This window comes from Amyelois transitella, chromosome 26 (genome assembly GCF_032362555.1).
Source record: "Amyelois transitella isolate CPQ chromosome 26, ilAmyTran1.1, whole genome shotgun sequence".
NCBI lineage: Eukaryota > Metazoa > Arthropoda > Insecta > Lepidoptera > Pyralidae > Amyelois > Amyelois transitella.
The window spans coordinates 350,144-370,137 of record NC_083529.1 but is presented as its reverse complement, the minus strand read 5'-3'; the positions used below and the strand labels follow the sequence as shown (position 1 = coordinate 370,137).

Here is a 19,994-nt window from a genome sequence, read left to right as displayed (position 1 = left end):
AATTTCCAAGGATATTAATATCTGAAAGTTTTATTGAGCGCTTCCTTTCAAAATGGCGGCTTAACTTTTTAATGAGACATTTCATTACTTGGTTTGATATTCTCGTTTATTATTTTGATCGTCTTGTTTTGTTTATATTTGTGTATATCACCTGCACTAATGACTAAAAGTTTTCCCACGAAATTAATTATCATGATCAAATAAATTAATATACATATACGAGACAAATTACACAGTTTGAGTTAGCCTCGAGGTAAGTTCGAGACTTGTGTTACGAGATACTTACTCAACGATATATTATTATACTAGCTGTGCACGCGACTTCGTCCGCGTGGAATAGTTATTTTGGGCATCATTCAAGCCCTCAAGGATGAATAATTTCCCCTGTTTTTTTCACATTTTCCATTATACATATCTTCGCTCCTCATAGTTGCAGCGTGATGTTATATTGCCTAAAGCCTTCCTCGATAAAAGGTCTATTCAACACAAAAATAATTTTTCAATTCGTACTAGTAGTTCCAGAGATTAGCGCGTCCAAACAAACTCTTCAGCTTTATAATATTAGTATAGATGGATACCAAAACAAGATACAGGCACATACTATGTACCTACCACAGTACTCACCAAGTTAAGTAGATCGCTATCCCCTCGTGGCTACTTACTGGATCTCATGTCTATTGCTAAACCCACGCCCTCTTAAATATTGTAAAACTAGTCCCAATAAAGGGTTGTAGTTATTTAAGGGTCTTTAATATATCTCTCATCTCTCTCACCTGAGACGTTTACCACAACGTCACACAGTTTATAGTTTTGTAATACTATTGCTAATAGTCGTTAATCTTGTTAACAGATAAATTAACTAAAGTTAACTAGGTAAAAAAGCAGGGCTTTTTAAGACAAGTCTTCGTCTGATTCACTTTAAAAAATATATGGTACTTGCTTACATTTTTTTTTGTAGGTAATTAAAATGCATCACAAATTTGTCATTACCACAAAATTTTAAAAAGGAAATTTAAAATAAAAAAGGAATTAATGCTTCTCTGAGCACAGTTGAGTAAAAAAGAAAATTTTCACTAAATCGCCTGGGTCTTTCGAAAACAATCATCGAAAATTCCAGGAAACGCCGAATGTAGCCGAACGCTTCCGGAGGTAGCCGAATGGTCCCGAAAATGGCCGAACATCTAATTTAAGGGCTTTGTTTCGCACAATAGCAGGTCGAGAGGCTGGGCGGAGGCAAGGGCCGGCTTTAGCTAAGATGCGAGGTGCGTGGACATGGGCGCAAGGGTATAAGGGGGCGCCAAATGTTGAAGCGAAAATTAATAACGCATATTCATTTTGGTAGACTGATTCCAAGGAGAAAAGGTTTTTTATTTATGTGAAACTAGCTTTTGCCTCGAGCTTTGCTAACTTTGCTTACAAAAGGTAGTGCGACAGGCGGATAGAAAGATTTTCTCATTTGTAAAGATTATTGCAGGATATAAGTTTGAATGGATTATTAAATATAGAGTTAGCTTTTCGGTAATGATTTTCCCAAAGTGAAAGCTTACTAAGATGGTCTTAGTATTTTTTTTTAGTATTTACCTACTAGAGGACATTCGCGGCTCCGCATGGCTAAATCGAAAATCTTTTCCGCGGGTCTTAAGTCTTCTCTTAGTGCACTCCTAGACTACATAAAGAAATTACATACCAAATTTCAAGTCTCTGGACCCAAAATTTTTTGGTTCTGCGTTGACATGTTTGTTAAGTCACTCATTTTCTTCTATTATACACGAGCACCTAGTTATGTCGAAGATTATTTGAGCAAATTTAAATATGCATATACTTATATCGTCTTAGTCCCTTACCGTTTAACAGAGTCAACAGTCTCAAAAATATTGAGAGGCCATGTTTAGCACTGAATGGCTTAAAAATGAAATTTAGATCGCCTAAAGAACTGTTTTCTTTGCCCTTCGAATATGCGCATTTCACCTTATGCATTGCTTCTGAAAGCTGCAACGTGGTGTAGTAGGGGTGCCAAATTATTTCTTGCCCATGAGCTCTATCTACTCTAGAGCCGCCTCTGCGAAGAGAAACCCTTCTCGGTTGCTAAGAGACGCCCTATATATTCTTACGTAGAGTACCTATTTAATTTTTTTTTGTTGTGCAAAGGTTGGTAACACAATGCCAAATGTCACCACCGGGCATTTCTTTATTTAATTTGTTACATTTTTAATTTTACTTATTATTATATATATGTTTTTTAATAAGGCGTCCAATTCTTTTAAGTACATAATATCTAGGATCGCTGCGATGTTAGTTAAATCTAAGTTAAGGTGAAATCGTAGCGACGTAAATAATGCGACGATAAAAAAATAAAATTCTGAAATGAAACGTAATCTAACGGTTATCAAATATGGTATAACTCATCTCATTCTAACATAAAATTATTCTCGTTCCCTCTTCTGTATTGATCGTGTGCCGTATAAGGAAAACTTTCTTATAATCCGGCGGGGTGATTACTTAAATTTGACGAGTGATCTCGCGCGAGATTGATGCTTGTAGCTCTCCGAGGCGTTAGTGCGAGTTTCAATCGATCAAACGCGTCGAGCAAGTAATCAATTTCGAATTGTAATCGAATTTGTGTGGAATTGCATTAGTGCCTTCGCATTACCACTAGATGGCGGTGATCAAATCACGTACAAATTCGCGTTTACTTGCTCGACGCGATTGGTCGAGTAAAACTAGCACTAACCCTTTAGATATACTAGACTAGATTTAGATGTACTAGCTGCGCGGCAGCGGCGGAATTTCTGGATAAGGATTTATTATGTTATACCAGGTTATATACTACCCGTGTACAAAATGTCATCAAAATCTATCTAGTAGATTTTGTGTAAAAGTCAAACGAACACACATCCTTATAATCTTTCTCATTTATTATTATTAGTATTAATCTCGTATTATTTTTGAAACGGTAAAAACAATAGCAGTGTCGAGTAGCGAGTCGACATTGATACGACTTTTTTTTGTGAATTGAAAAAAAAAACCAGTTGAATTGAGAACCACTACTTTTTTGAAGTCGGTAAAAATCTCTAAAAGTTAATAGGCATGCCTCAAACGACATTATTATCGAAATATTAGCAATCAATAATAACTTACTGTCCGACTGCGCGATTGGTCGCTAATCGATACGCTATTTGAGCGATCATTCTCCGATCGCAACTTACAGAATAACCCTGCGAGATGTGGAAGAACATTTTATACCAGATGTTTGCCTTCCCACTCGGCTCCACGGGGAATGAATGGGAATGAGGAAAAGTAACCAACCATTCATTTATTTACATTGCTGCCCGAATAAATATGCTTTATTCGATTCCCGACCAATGTGTGGACACACCCATGTTTATTTTCCCTTTACCTTTTTATTTTTGTACATTTTTGTGTGAAGTATGTACTTACTTAATTTTACCTTTTATGCTTGTGTGGTAGCGAACATGTCGTAAAGGCAACTAAGGGATAGGCTAATAAACTTGGCATTCTTCTTTTAGACGATGGGCTAGCGACCTGTCACTATTTGAATCTCAATTCCATCATTAAGTCATACAGCTGAACGTAGCCTTATAGTCTTTTCAATAATTTGAATATCAGCAGTGTAAAAATTTGTATGTTTGTTACGAAAAAACTCAAAAACTCCTCGACTGAAGATCACATCAAAAATTTGGCACAGATGTAGAAAAGACCTTCGGGAGTAACATAGTCTACTTTTTTCTGGAATTTCCCACTCGGGGAATCCCCGCGCAAATGCTAACACATGGTATATATTTGATACCTTTTATGGAAGGTTGTGGTGAAAATTTTTCAGTTGAGTCAGCGTTTTTGTAAAAGTCTCTTAAGAAATCTAATAAGCTATTAGTAAAAGTGGGAATATGTGCTATCTCTGTTATACAAGAGCTTTTAAGCTCAGTAGTAGCTTTTACACTTAACAACATATTTACTAAGATTCAGCTTTTTGTGACTTGGGACTCATACATACATTCATATAGCGTCTATATCGTACAGCTGTTTGGCTTAATGATAGAATTGAGATTCAAATAGTGACTTCCCATCGCCTAAAAGAAGAATCCCAAGTTTATAAGCCTGTCTCTTTAGCCTAGTAGTCTCTGTAGCCTTTTACGACATCCTTAGGAAAGAGATGGAGCGGTCCTATTCTTTTATCCTTTGGTGCCGTGAACCACACGACACTAATCTTAAATTAAGAAAATGAAATAATGCATGATGAACGTTTACGGAAAATACTTATTAGGAGTAAATGCTAGTGATAATTCAAACATATTTACATACTTACAGGACAGACAAACCCATTAGTATATCAGTAGTTAGTTTATCTTCAACCTGTTTGTGATAAAACTAACACAAATATCATATAATCGATATTGTGATGTAAAAGTACTGAATTGGTAGTGTTATTATTTGTAATAAAATACGCAGTTTTCAATTCCAATAAGTAATTGTTTATATAAAACTTTTACATAATGTATTATAATACACAAGCCGTGCCCGCGTTTTCGTCCGCGTGGAATAGTTATTTTGGACATCATTGAAGCCCTCAAATATGAATAATTTTCCCGTTTTTTTTTCACATTTTCCGTTATTTCTTTGCTCCTTATAGTTGCAGCGTGATGTTATATATCCTAAAGAATTTTTCAATTCGAACCAGTAGTTCCTGAGATTAGCGCGTTTACACAAACAAACAGACAGACTTAAAGATCTAGGTATATTTGTTAATTGACATCCGGTGAAAATGCTGCGTATAGTTTGTTTCGCCGCTTCTTCTACACATGCGCTTTGGAAGCGGTAGTAGTTATAATTAGATTTAAGTAACGTGACGTCAATAAGTGATACCTTGTACATACATACATATGGTCACGTCTATATCCCTTGCGGGGTAGACAGAGCCAACAGTCTTAAAAAGACTGAATGGCCACGTTCAGCTATTTGGCTTAATGATAGAATTGAGATTCAAATAGTGACAGGTTGCTAGCCCATCGCCTTAAAAAAGAATCCCAAGTTTGTAAGCCTATCCCTTAGTCGCCTTTTACGTCATCAATGGGAAAGAGATGGAGTGGTCCTATTCTTTTTTGTATTGGTGCCGGGAACCACACGGCACTGCCGGGAACCACACGGCACTTGTATCCAATTTTTATAACAAATCTATTCTATTCTATTCTACACTGTTTGTTTCAGACAAAATCCGAAAGAAGTACGGGTCATTGGGCGACAGCGTGTTAGCTGTGAAGTTGGAGAGGAGTCCTCGAGCGGGGCTGGGGCTGAGCCTGGCGGGCCACCGGGACAGGAGCAAGATGGCCGTGTTTGTGTGCGGACTGAACCCGGCCGGGGCGGCTGCCAAGTCCTCGCCGGCCGTTAAAGTCGGCGATGAGATCTTGGAGGTAAGGATAACAAGGATTCTTTGAAAGAAATTTTCGTCAGTCAAGCTCACTAAAAATGTAGATCTTTAATGAAGATCTGTTTCATTCTTAATGCCGTGTGGTTCCCGACACCAATAGAAAAAGAATAGGACCACTCCATCTCTGTCCCATGGATGTCGTTAAATGCGTCTAAGGGGTAGGCTTATAAACTTGGGATTCTTCTTTTAGGCGATGGGCGAGCAACCTGTCACTATTTGAATCTCAATTCTATCTAATACTTAATCTTAAAGACTGATGGCTCTGTCTACCCCGTGAGGGATATGGACGTGATGGTATGTATGTATGTATGTCTGCGGGCTTAACCCGGTCGATGCAGCTGCCATTATCGAAGTGAGATTATTTATGTGGACGGTAATTTTTGTATTAATACCCACACATTTACCGTCTTTATCCCTTAAGAGATAGGCAGAGTTAATAATCATTAACTCGGTCACTCTATCGAAAATTCTTCCAGAAATTTCTTGTTATGAATTGGGTGGACATAAGCAGATTAATTCACTAATCCCAATTTATATTTTGTTAATGTACCAAATAAACGATTTTTCTTTCTTTCTTTCTTTCTTTAAGCAAAGGGTTCGTGGGAAATGGAAAAGTAGTTTAAATTATTATAAATGCGAAAGTTTGTGAGTATGTCAGGATGTTAGTATGGATGTTTGTTACTCTTTCACGCAAAAACTACTGAACCGATCACGATGAAATTTGGCATTTGAGTAGCTGAACTAGATCTTTTATCCCGGAGTTCCCGCGGGATTGATAGGGTTTCCATGCGGGCGAAGTCGCGGGCGGCCTCTAGTTCAACTATAAATGTCACGAGAAGACATTGATATCATAACAATGGCACGTAGTCATGCAATCAACCTGACGGTTGCCAAATCGATGTTTATTGATGTGCGAGTCAGTCAGACAGATCAGTGAATGCGAGTGAATCATGCCTGTTGTTTTGACGTTTCAATCAAGGCGAAAGATCAAAAGTCTTTCAATGATCTCACATTGAGTTATGTGTGGAATTTGTTCAGAATTTTATCATTTGGTGTTCTTACAAAACAAAAGTTTCTCGTAACAAAAGTCTCGAACTTACTTCGAAGATAACTCGTGACATAAAATCACGCCTCTTTCCCGGAGGGGTAGGCAGAGACTACATCTTTCCACTTGCCACGATCTCTGCATACTTCCTACGCTTCATCCACATTCATAACTCTCTTCATGCAAGCTCGGCGTTTTCGGGTACTCTTGACCTGACCCTTTACCAGGACGTCCTTAATTTGATCAAGATACTTTAGTTGAGGCCTTCCCACTCTAACCTTTCCCTCCACACTCTCCTTGTATATCTGCTTAGTCAACCTGCTTTCATTCATCCTCTCCAAATGACCAAACCATCTTAACATACCCTTTTCTATTCCTGTAACTACATCCTCTTAAGGTAACTTAATCTGTGTAAATTATCCCTTCTTCTTCCTCCTGGCTTTAGTCCCGGTTGCATCCTCACCACTCTGGAGAGGAGCCCGGGATTTGCCTTTGACCATGGACCCTGCATTGGGTGAGTCAGGTTTTAACACGAAGCGTCTCCCATCTGACCTCCGCAACCTTTGCAGGAAAACCAAACCCGTATTGGATCCATCGTTACACAGCCAGTTGCCTGAATGTGCAGGTTTCCTCACGATGTTTTCCCTCACCGTAAGAGCATCGATGTCAAGCTAATCATAGCCAAAAATAATTGCTTCCTAGTGAACAATGGCCGTTGTATAACTATCGTAAAATATTGGCTAGCCTCCAAAACATAGCTGAATGAACAATATGCCTGTCGCTTTTAAAGGCTTGAGCACACTACTCGTAAAAGTAGGTTAGTAGCAGCGCAATTTGAAAATAGGGCCCGCAACACGTTGTAATATAAGTGACTCTTCATAGCCGTCACACTGCGGTGCGGCGCCGGAGCAGGCCGAGCGCGGGCCTGCTACGTACATACATACATATGATCACGTCTTTATCCCTTACGGGGTAGACAGAGCCAACAGTCCCGAAAAGTCTGATAGGCCACGTTCAGCTGTTTGGCTTAATGATAGAATTGAGATTCAAATAGTGACGGGTTGCTAGCCCATCGCCTAAAAGAAGAATCCCAAGTTTATAAGCCTATCCCTTAGTCGCCTTTTACGACATCCATGGGAACGAGATTGAGTGGTCCTATTCTTTTTTTTATTGGTGCCGGGAATCACACGGCCCACCTGCTACGTACGACGAGATTGATCGCTTGATCTCCGTCGCTTTTATGTCTAACTAGCTGTGCCCGCGACTTCGTCCGCGTGGAATAGTTATTTTGAAGCCCTCAAGGATGATGCCTGATTTTTTTCACTATCCATTATTTCTTCGCTCCTTATAGTTGCAGCGTGATATTATATAGCCTAAAGCCTTCCTCGACAAATGGTCTATTCAACTTTATAATATTAGTATAGACGTTAAGATACTGATTTGGACGTTACTAAACGGGATAAAACTATTTTTACTGTCACAACATGATATACTCATATGACGGTACAATAGATCATGAAATATGGACGTGACGTGACGCATCTATCACAGAGCAGAGCAGTCATCGCGCCTTTCAGTAAATAAATAAATATATACGGGACAAATAACACAGATTGAGTAAGCTTCGAATAAGTTCGAGTCTTGTGTTACGAAATACTAACTCAACGATACTATATTTTATAATAAATATAAATATCCAAGACCCAGGTCAATCAGAAAAAGTTCTTTTCTCATCATGCCCTGACCGGGAGTCGAACCCGCGGGACCTCCGGTGTCACAGATAAGCGTAGTACTTACCTACCGCTGCGCCACAGAGGCCGTCAATGTCATTGCACTGTGCATCAATCAATGTAATGGGCGAGATGATATTAAGCTTTTAAGCTCTGGTATCGGATAACATACATATATACTTACATAAAATCACTCCTCTTTCCCGGAGGGGTAAGCAGAGACTACCTCTTTCCACTTGCCACGATCTCTGCATACTTCCTTCGCTTCATCCACATTCATAACTCTCTTCATGCAAGCTCGGCGGTTTCGGGTACTCTTGACTTGACCCTTTACCAGGGGACGTCCTTAATTTGATCAAGATACGTTCGTATCGGATAATACATATAAATTATTATGTTTTAACAATCTTGAAAAGACTGAAAGGCCACGTTCAGCTGTATGGCTCAAAGACGGAATTGAGATTCAAATAGTGACAGGTTGCTAGCCCATCGCCTAAAAGAGGAATCCCAAGTTTATTAGCCTTACCCTTTGACGATTTTACGATATCCGAAAATATTTTAAGACTTTGTCTTCCCCGCAAAGGGTAAAGACGTGATTGTTCGTATACATATATATTTTATTTCCTCTCAAGAGTGGTGAGAATGATGGTGACTTAGATAAGAATACGTTCATACGTTAAATAACGTATGTACGTGCCGTGTGGTTCCCGGAACAAAAAATAATAGGACCACTCCATCTCTTTCCCATGGATGACGTAAACGGCGACTAAGGGATAGGCTTACAAACTTGTATTATTTTTAGGGTTAGGATGGGCTAGCAACCTGTCACTTTTTGAATCTCAATTCTATCATTAAGCCAAATAGCTGAACGTGACCATATGTATGTATGTATGTTAAATAACGTCAATTTCCCGTACGGGTAGGCAGAGACACGTCACGATCCCTGCATACATTGAATGACTTAAAATGATGTATTGTTTCAGGTCAACGGAATCGTCCTCCACGGAAGGTGTCATTTGAACGCCTCAGCCATCATTAAAGGTTTAGTGGGGCCCGTCTTCAAGATTATATTATTACGGTACGTTAATGTCACCCACTTCTTCCTGGTTTCGTTCACGTGAGAATTTCAGGAAATAAAAGAATAGGAACACTCCATCTCGTTCCCATTGATGTCGTATAAGGCGATTAAGGAATAGACTTCCTCGTTTAAGCTTGGGATTCTTCTTTAAGACGATGTGCTCGCAACCTGCCACTATTTAAATCTCAATTCTATCGTTAAGCTGACAACTGACGTAACCTGTTCGTATCAGTCTCTTCAAGACTGTAGGCTCTGTCTACCCCGCAAAGGATTTAGACGTGACTATCTGTTTGTATGTATATCTAGAGGGCCACTTCCTTCTAAACCTGTCTCAACTGGGTCCAATGGCAGTACTATAGTTACATACGATGATTTTGAAGTACCTACTTAATTTTTATGAATGTGGATGAAGCGAAGGAAGTATACAGAGATCGTAGCAAGCGGAAAGAGGTAGTCTCTGCCTACCCCTACGGGAAAGAGGCGTGATTTTATGTTATGTTATGTTTTACTTAATTTTTGTTCCTGTTAGAATAAAGTACGACATAAATGGCAGATCAGTAAATTTGCTATTATTATTCTGACAGGCGCAAGGCGGCGTTAGAAGATGTGGCGGTTAAACCTCTGACACACTTGCAGTTTCCCGTGGCTTTGGAAGAAGAGGTAAGTTTAAACGTATTTTTACCCTTCTTTGGTAGATGATGTAGCATTTTTTTTTATTAAGCACAAGATTATGGTTTGTTTCTCCAACACGTCAATGTGTTGGTCTTATCGAAAAAAAATGTAATTGAAAGATCAACAAAAAGATAACAAAGAGATGTTATTATAAATTTTGTTGGGTTGGAGTATTATGAATTACCGAAAATGTAAGTTAAAAAAAATAATTCCTTTGTAAAAAAAAATATTGAAGAGAGATATGTATGTAGTAAATTTCATTTCTATGCTCGCCAACGTCCATACCACGTTGAAAACACCGGTTCTCGTCCGATCACCGAAGTTAAGCAACGTCGGGCGTGGTCAGTACTTGGATGGGTGACCGCCTGGGAACACCACGTGATGTTGGCTTTTTATTGATCCAGATGAAATTGTTACAACTTTTAAAAACTATTTATTTTGGTGTTTTCGTAATACAAACATACCCAACTACCCAATTTATAATTTTATTAAACTAGTTGCGCCACGCGGCTTCGCTCAAGTTATAATTCACCGGCACCTTACCGGTTAAACCATCGACGTTATCTTGGTAAAATTAACAGTGACATGAAGTTTTTAGCACAGTCTTGAAAAGTCGGCTTAATGATGGATTTGAGATTCAAATAGTGACAGGTTGCTATCCCATCGCCCTCAAGAAGAATCCGAAGCTTAACAGCCTGCCTTCCACTTAGTCGCCTTATACGTTAGGTCAACAAGCTGTTTAAAAAATAAAATATTTTCACCGTATATTTCTTAATTGGCTAAGTTCAGTTTTTGTGACCTTTTTACATATTTTTATTTATTTTTCCGCAGTATCAACGGGCGTAAATCGATTTTAAGAAAAAAATTTGTAATGAAATAATTTTAATATAATCATTCATTTACTATGAATATTAAGTAGAAAAATAACAAAAAGAAAAAGAAAAAAGTGGTTTAGATATTGAGTTAACGTCTAAGAAAAAAATAAAAATAAATGGAATGACATTATATTGGTGATCAATAAAATGTCATATTAATGATCAGATTTACTATGTAGGTAACATTTTTTAAATTTATTTATTTCATTTCATAATCGTAAAATTCCAAATTTAAAAGTGACACTTCGTACTTCGCGCCAAAATTCTGCGCGTTAGAAATCCGGATTTTTTGTATGGAAATTCTTATCCATAACACATATAACTATGTTTATTAATGGCATTAAATGTTAACCTTGACTATCATTGTATATCTCGCTCACACTTACACATTCTTACATATCGCTTATTCCCAAAGGTTTTTCTATGATATGTGTTTTATTACAAATTAAGCCTTGTTGTTCACGTAATAAAGTTGTTTATTGATAATCAATGACAGCTTCGCGTTTATCTTTTCTTTTAGTTCCATAACGTCGGATGCGTTCATATTTTCTTAACAAATTTCAGTTATAACCTTCAAGAAATTAAGTTGATATTTGGTTACAGTTTTCTCAGTAGTTGTATTATTATGTCAGTATGTTTTTTGTGTATGTTATCATACATTTAGTAATGTCATATTGCAAACAGTTTTTGTAGTTCCGAGACCCAAAAGCGTCGCGTTTACATCAAAATTACATGACTATTTTACTACTAAACGTATAAAGTGCCCAGTGAAAATTTAATTAGTGTAAACTGTATTAGTAACATAAATTATGACTTATAAAACATACAATTTCATATATTTAGGTTAAATATGTGACAAAATGTATATTTAGTGTTGATGTGTAAACATTTCATGTAAAGTGCTTTAACTCTTATGAATAAATTTAAATATTTTATAGTTCATTTTGTGCTCGCATGATGCGAGACTGATTTTGTAAAAAAGAATATATTTTATTTCATTAAACAGGTGAATTAAAACATCTTTATATTTCAGTTAGTTGAAGTGCAATTAATAGCATACAGACTTACAGTATCAAAACAACGTAACTTATTTTAATTTTATAACTAAATGATGTTGGTTGTCGCAAAGTAAGAATTTGAGAATGATAGTTAAACGAAAGGCGGGCAAACCTTAATGAAGCTGTATGTGAGTTTGAAGTGTTAGAGAAGAGTTATGATGTGTGCTCTTTACGTAAGAATAAAGCTAAACTTATAAATAGGAAAGTATAAAAGCCGTGATGTATGTATCTGTGTGTAGTTGGACCTAGTTAACTTCCTTGCGGCGAACCCACTTTCATATTCAATTAATGTACATACGTACATACCATCACGCCTGTTTCCCATTGGGATAGGCAGAGACTATGGATTTCCACTTGCTACGATCCTTACAGACCTCTCCCGCTTCCTCCACACTTATCACGCTTTTCATGCGTATGCGACGATTACGGGTACTCCTAACATCTCCCGTTTTATAGACATTTTTAAATTTGGTAAAAATAAAATAATCCAACGTTTTAACAAACAAGCCATGTGGTTCCCGGCACCAATACAAAAAAGAATAGGACCACTCCATCTCTTTCCGATGGATGTCGTAAAAGGCGACTAAGGGATAGGCTTCCAAACTTGGGATTCTTTTTTAGGCGATGGGCTAGTAACCTGTCACTATTTGAATCTCAATTGTATCATTAAGCCAAATAGCTGAACGGGGCCATTCAGTCTTTTCAAGACTGTTGGCTCTGTCTACCCCGCAAGGGTTATAGACGTGACCATTATGTATGTATGTTAACAAACAAGTAGAATTATTAATCGCATTAAATTTCACTATGTACCAACAAACTGATAAATGTATGATCCTGTATGAGTGTCCAGTATGATAAGCACATAGTAATGATATTACGGAATATACCTACATAATCTCAACACGCTATAAATTTCCTTGCAAACATTGGAAAGAGATTTACAACCCGAGATTTTGGATCTATGGAAATTTTCTCAAATCTTTCTCTTGCGATAGCCGGCATCATTATCTTTATATATTTGCCAATTTATTCTGGTACACAAAAAAAAAGCGAATATAATGTCACTATCTCTGTTCAGTAAAATTTAGTGTTGATGTTTTAGTAGAATCAGTCGTTTTGTCGTTGTCACTTATTTTTTATTGTTTTTTTTTTTATTTTTCGAAGTTTTTTTTGCGGTTTAAAGTTTTGATTTCAGTAATGTAAATTTGAAAATAGTTATTATAGTATTTCAAACATTACCTTAAGTTTTTGCCTCAAAGTATACCAAATCAATTAATTACACAATTATCTAACATTGATGCTCTTACACCAAACAAAATCTATACATACATAAGTACATACATAAAATCGCGCCTATTTGAGAGGTGGGCAGTGACTAGATCTTTCATGATGATAATTTTGTGATTTTAACAACAACGAAAACACCTTTAGCGATCGTGTTTCTGAATAATAGTGAGGTAATAGTTTGAAATAGGTACATCTATTACAAAACTTGTTTATGTGAAATTTTCAGTAAAAGTCTTAATTAACAGTATAGTTATCTGTAATAGTAAATCTACAGAAGAACTCGGTGATATCTTTTACTCAAAGAGTAATGTGATATAGCATACTACTAGTGAAGTGATAACTGGTGATAGTGATGTTATAATGACGGTCATGACAGAGCTTCGTCCGCCCGACGCGGTCCGATCAGAGTTTAAGATACTCAGGAGTTTGTGGAAGAGGACATTGTCTTTTAGGAGGAAAAAGGTAAAATATTAAGAAATTTAGTACTTTCTTTTTGAATTTAATTTTAGAGTCTAGTCCGCGACTCCTTTTACGTGAAATAAAGAAATTCGCTCCTTTTCCCGCTGAAAATCAGAACATTGATTTTAATTATTAGGGTTTGACAAGAATCTGTCAAAGAAATTTGCAAATCTCCTTTTCCTGCTGAAAAACAGGACACTAATTTTAATTTAGGTTTGACTACAATTTGTCAAATGAGTAATTACCAAGATTAGGTATAAGAACATGCAATAATTTCTAGAGTTGCAAGTTTTAGATGTAAATTCCGTAACTATTTCATTCAAGTGTGGTAAGTCTTTGCTGTCGTATAAGTAGATTAATACTTAGCTTATAATTTCAATTAAATAAAATTTTAATGCCTATATTGAATTAAAAAAATATGGATAATGTCACCTAAATATTGTATTTAACCCGAAAGTTGATTTTTTAGGTATATCTTTGTAAACTTTGAATTCTTTTGTCACTAATTGAATCTCAATTCCATCGTTAAGCCAAACAGCTGAACGTGGCCTATCACTCTTTTCAAGACTAATGGCTCTGTCTACCCCGCTACGGATATAGACCTGATTATATGTATGTATCTTTGTAAATAAAATGTCAAGGCACTTAATATTAAATGAAAGACAAAAACGATATGAATATACGAGTAAGTATTACTCGCGACCTCACGTCATTTAACTAGATTTTGGTCAGATATGCATAATAGCAACAATATCGTACAAGGCGAGTTTGGACAATAGCATGTTTAATTGTGCCGTGCGGTTTCCAACACTTTAGAATAAAACTACTCCATATATTCCCCATTGATATCATAAAAGGCGACTAAGGGATAGGCTTTTATAAAGTTGGAATTGCTCTTGGTGATGGGCTAGCAACCTGTCACTATTTGAATCTCAATTCTATCGTTAAGCCAAACAGCCGAACGTGACCTAGTCTTTTGAAGACTGTTGGCTCTGTCTAACCCGTATGGGATATAGACGTGAATATATGCTTATAATTGACTTCTGATCTCATAGCATGACAAATGTAGTTTAATAACACAAATGCAGTCTACTCGCAAATGTTTGAGCGTGCATCTATCGTACAAACAATTTCAATTAACGAAACTCATCTTGTTTATTAAAAGTGACTTGGCAAAGTTAAAAATATAAAACAAAATAGAAAAAATATATACAGGACAAATTACATAGATCGAGTTAGCCTCGAAGTAAGTTCGAGACTTGTGTTACGAGATACTAACTCAACGATACTATATTTTATAATAAATACTTACTTAGATAGATAAACATCCAAGACCCAGACCAATCAGAGAAAGTTCGCTGCTCATCATGCCCTGACCGGGATTCGAACCCGGGACCTCCGGTGTCACAGACAAGCGTATTACCGCTGCGCCACAGAGGCCGTCAAAATATTAATAACAAGCTTTCACACGGGGCTGCTTTGTGGGAAATTCCATAATAAGTAGCCTGTCTCTTCCGAAGGTCTATTCTATATCTGTGCTTAATTTCGTGAAAATCAATCTAGTAGTTTTTGAGCATAGGCATTTATAATAATATTTGCGATCGAATTTTTCAGACGGAGGACCGCTTCGCTCAGTACAAGGGTGTACGAGACATTACTGTTAAGAAGGTAAGCATTCATTATTACATACATACATACATACAATCACGCCTCTTTCCCGGAGGGGTAGGCAGAGACTACCTCTTTCCACTTGCCACGATCTCTGCATACTTCCTTCGCTTCATCCACATTCATAACTCTCTTCATGCAAGCTCGGCGGTTTCGGGTACTTTTGACCATTCATTATTATAAAAGATAATTTTATAACTAACTAGCGACCCGCCCCGGCTCCGCCCTGGTGGCGTTTATAGATAAAAACCTGCTTCAGGAAACCATCTTTCTAACATTGCAAAGAGGAACAAAATCCGTCCATAATTTTCAGAGATTAACGCAGTACATACCTACAGACAGAAAAATTTTGGGGACATAATTATGTTAAATAGTGATGTTATCTTTCTTTATATTGGTGTCGTGTGGTTCCCGGCACCAATATAAAAATAAATAGGAGCTCTCCATCTCTTTCTCTCGTAAACGGCGACTAAGGGATAGACTTGTAAACTTGGGATTCTTCTTGTAGGCGATGGGCTAGCAACCAGTCACTAACGAGGCCTATCAGTCTTTTCGAGACCGTTGGCTCTGTCCACCCCGCAAGTGATATAGACGTGATTATAATGTATGTACGTATGTCCTAATTAATTTGTATTTCATATGAAATTGTAATTTTGTGTAGCTAATCAAATAAATGAATTATTTATCTATCTGTATATGACTGTTGGCTCTGTCTACCCCGCAAGGGATATAGACGTGACCATATGTATGTATGTATGTATCTATGTTATCTTTAGATCATCCGGTAGGGCCCAAGTTACGTTTCTCATCATCAAGTAATGTCATCATGTTCCAGGGTTCCTCCGGTCTGGGCATCATGATCATCGAGGGTCGCCACACGGAGGCAGGCCGCGGGATCTTCGTGTCTGATCTCCAAGAGGGAAGTGCGGCTGAACAGGTGATCATTTTAAATCCAGCCGTTTCCAGAATGTTCTACCGCGTGAATTCAGCGCCATCTTTGTATAAGGCGACGTATTTAACGCCATCTACATATAAAATAGCGACGAAATTAGAACCTACTAAAAAAGCAAGGAATTAGATGTTATGAAAATGTGACGAATTTAGCGCAACAGAAGAGTACAAGGTTTGGGCAAATCCCATGGGAATTATAGTTCTTACCGGGATGAAAGGTACTATATATCCTTCTCCAGACTTTTAATTATATATACGTGATAATATTAACAAGAAGTTTAATTCAGTACATAACCCGTGTAGAATTAACAAACAAATAAATTTACACGCGCGAATTTACCGCCAACTACGAAAAAAGGAACTATAGATTTTACCGGCACTAAAAGTACTGCTAGTGAGTCAGCTTCGTGTAAGAACCTGACTCACCCAATCCTGGATCCATGGTCAAAGGCATACCCCGGGCTCCTCTCCAGAGTGATAGATAGATAGACTCTTTATTGCACCATAAGAAAAAGAAAAACAGAAAAAAAACACAGGTAATGAGGTACAAAGGCGGACTTATCGCTAAAGCAATCTCTTCCAGTCAACCTTAGGGTGAGAGAGAGTAGAATAGAGAGTAGAGTAGTGAGGATGCAACCGGGACTAAAGCCAGGAGGAAGAAGAAGTGACGGAAAGAGAGTGTCAATCCACACGGGGTGGAATAAGTTCTCATTTTCTCATAAACATTGTTTCAGGCTGGGCTTCAAATAGGTGACATGATTTTGGCCGTCAACAAAGACTCATTACTCAGATGCAGTTATGATGCTGTAAGTAATTAAATGATCAAATAGTTTTATATTCTTTATTTTATTTTATTTGGATGAACAACAGCAAGTTTTACAATCAATAGCTTTTTAAATATACACATTTAAGAGCAAATCACAGGTCTAATAAAAACATTAAAAAGTAAAAGGCGACTAAGGGATAGGCTTACAAACTCGTGATTCTTTTTTAGGCGATGGGCTAGCAACCTGTCACTATTTGAATCTCAATTCTATGTATCATTAAGCCAAATAGCTGAACGTGGCCTACTCCTCCGGGAAAGAGGCGTGATTTTATATACGTATGTATGTAGCCAAACAGCTCAACGTGGCCTATCAGTCTTATCAAGACTCTTGGCTCTGTCTACCCCGCAAGGGATATAGGCGTGACCATATGTATGTATGTATGTTGATATACAACATTACAACAATAATGTTATCCTTAGAGTTAGTACTATAGGCAAGGTCAATTACAGACGGCTGTTTTCCAAATAAATACATACATACATATGATCACGTCTTTATCCCTTACGGGGTAGACAGAGCCAACAGTCTTGTAAAGACTGATAGGCCACGTTCAGCTGTTTGGCTAATAAATAAATACATACATACATACATAAAATCACGCCTCTTTCCCGGAGGGGTAGGCAGAGACCACCTCATTCCACTTGCCACGATCTCTGCATGTACAATGGAATTGGTATTCAAACAGTGACAGGACAGCTAGTTCATCACCAAAAAGAGAAAATTGTTTTATACTTATTGTTTGGCTAATAAATAAATAGTACCCGGTTAACCGAGCTTTGCTCGGTCTACCAGAGATGGCGCTGATATAGTCTCTTAAAACGCGGTTTTTAAAATGTTTATATATCTTGGGAACCGAGCTTTTCTCGAACCTAGGACCTTGATAAATCGATTCCTTGAGCCGAAAAGCCCCTAATCTGTAACTTTCATGAAAATCGTTGGAGCCGTTTCCGAGATCCTGATTATATATATACAAGAATTGCTCGTTTAAATATATTAGATAGATAGATAGATTTCATAATTTCCTTTTTCAACAGGCAGCGGCAAAGTTAAAACACGCGGAAGGCGTAGTGGTTTTGACTGTGTGTACTCCCAACCTTAAGGATGACAGGAGGGAGGAAGTGGCTTCCACCACTCCCGTACCAGGTAAGCAAGTTCAAATTCTAAATTTTTATTTCTTATTATGCGTTTGACATTGTGCCGTGTGGTTCCCGGCACTAATATAAAAAAGAATATGACCACACCAACTCTTTTTTATGGATGTCGAAAAAGAAACTAAGGGATTGGCTTACAAACTTGGGATTTTTTTACGCGATGGGCTAGCAATCTGTCACTATTTGACACAATATTCGTTCCGTACTCCTCCGAAACGGCTTGACCGATTCTTATGTTATTTTGTGAGCATACTGAGCAGGTCTGAGAATCGGCCAACATCTATTTTTCATTCGTAGTAGTTACAATTAGATTTAAGTGATGTGATGTCAATAGTCTGAGAATGTCAGGATGTCTGAGTATGTCAGGGTGTCAGTGTTGATTTTTCATACCCACAAAATGCAAAACAACGTTTGCCGGGACAGCTAGTTAACTATTAAAGCCTTAAATTTCTTGAACGTGTGGTTCCCGGCACCAATACAAAAGAATAGGACCACTCCATCTCTTTCCCATGGATGGCGTAAAAGGCGACTAAGGGATAGGCTTACAAACTTGGGATTCTCCTTTTAGGTGATGGGCTAGCAACCTGTCACTATTTTAATCTCAATCCTATCATTAAAGCCAAATAGCTGAACGTGGCCATTCAGTCTTTTCAAGACTGTTGGTTCTGTCTACCCCGCAAGGGATATAGACGTGATTGTATGTATGTATGAATGAATTACCGAATTTCGATTTGAACCTACGATAATTCTTAAAGAGGTGCTTACGCTAAGCTCAAGTCAGATGTATTTGTCACTCAGGTAGACAGTATCAGTCCTATAATAAGCCTTTCAATAAACATTTTCCTATAATAGCTAAGCATTTTGAGGGTTATATACATAAAATCACGCCTCATTCCCGGCGGTAGGCAGAGATTACATTTCTCCACTTCGCTTCATCAATATTTATAACTCCTTTAATGCAAGCTTGTCGTTTCGGGGTTCTCACGAGAGATACAAATAAGGAAATTGCATACATACATACACATACAGACTCGTCTATATCCCTTGCGGGGCAGACAGAGCTAACAGTCCCGAAAAAGACCGAAGCCACGCTCAGCTGTATAGCTAAGCAATGGAATTGGTATTCAAACAGTGACAGGACAGTTAGTTCATCACCAAAAAGAGAAAATTGTTTTATACTTATTGTAAGCAGTCTTCTTGCAATGGCTTGTTTAGTTAGGAAAAATGTGTGATATAATTTTTATTGTCATATATTTTTCATTTCATTTCCATAATATAGTACTTATTTTAAATTTGATTATTTCTCTCCACTTTTCTCCTTCCATCTCCCGTTGTGAATAAAGTAACTTTGCGACTAGACTTACTACACTTATACCTAAGTTATTTTTTTTATACTTATACTAGCTTTTGCCCGCGTCTTCGCCCGCGCAAATTTATTTTAGATTATAAGGATACGCCATAAAATTTCACCCATTTTTTTAATCCCGTATCGTGCGGGACTGTTTTAAGTTTATATTTGATTTAAATTCATATGGCTTCTCCCGTCTTGTCCCGTCTCTTCTCGTTCTGTTCCGTCCCGTCCCAACCTGTTGTGTCCTTTTTTACATACATACATATAGTCACGTCTATATCCCTTATGGAGTAGACAGAGCCAACAGTCCCGAAAAGACTGATTGACCACGTTCAGCTGCTCGGCTTGATGATGGTATTGAGATCCAAATAGTGACAGGTTGCTAGCCCATCGCCTAAA

At 37.6% G+C, this 19,994-nt stretch overlaps 1 protein-coding gene and 1 non-coding gene across 2 annotated transcripts in view; both read left to right on the top strand.

The window, feature by feature from the left end:
• Positions 1-19,994, top strand: part of LOC106131717 (uncharacterized) — a 102,876-nt gene that overhangs the window by 60,793 nt on the left and 22,089 nt on the right. The window contains exons 20-26 of the mRNA XM_060951883.1: positions 5,224-5,426; positions 9,202-9,296; positions 9,881-9,956; positions 15,262-15,315; positions 16,151-16,252; positions 17,001-17,072; positions 18,128-18,236. Of these exons, the coding sequence (XP_060807866.1) occupies positions 5,224-5,426; positions 9,202-9,296; positions 9,881-9,956; positions 15,262-15,315; positions 16,151-16,252; positions 17,001-17,072; positions 18,128-18,236 (711 nt within the window). The remainder of the gene's footprint in view (positions 1-5,223; positions 5,427-9,201; positions 9,297-9,880; positions 9,957-15,261; positions 15,316-16,150; positions 16,253-17,000; positions 17,073-18,127; positions 18,237-19,994) is intronic.
• LOC132903463 (5S ribosomal RNA) lies at positions 10,240-10,358 on the top strand. The gene has a single exon (XR_009657416.1). It is a non-coding gene; the product is annotated as a 5S ribosomal RNA (ribosomal RNA).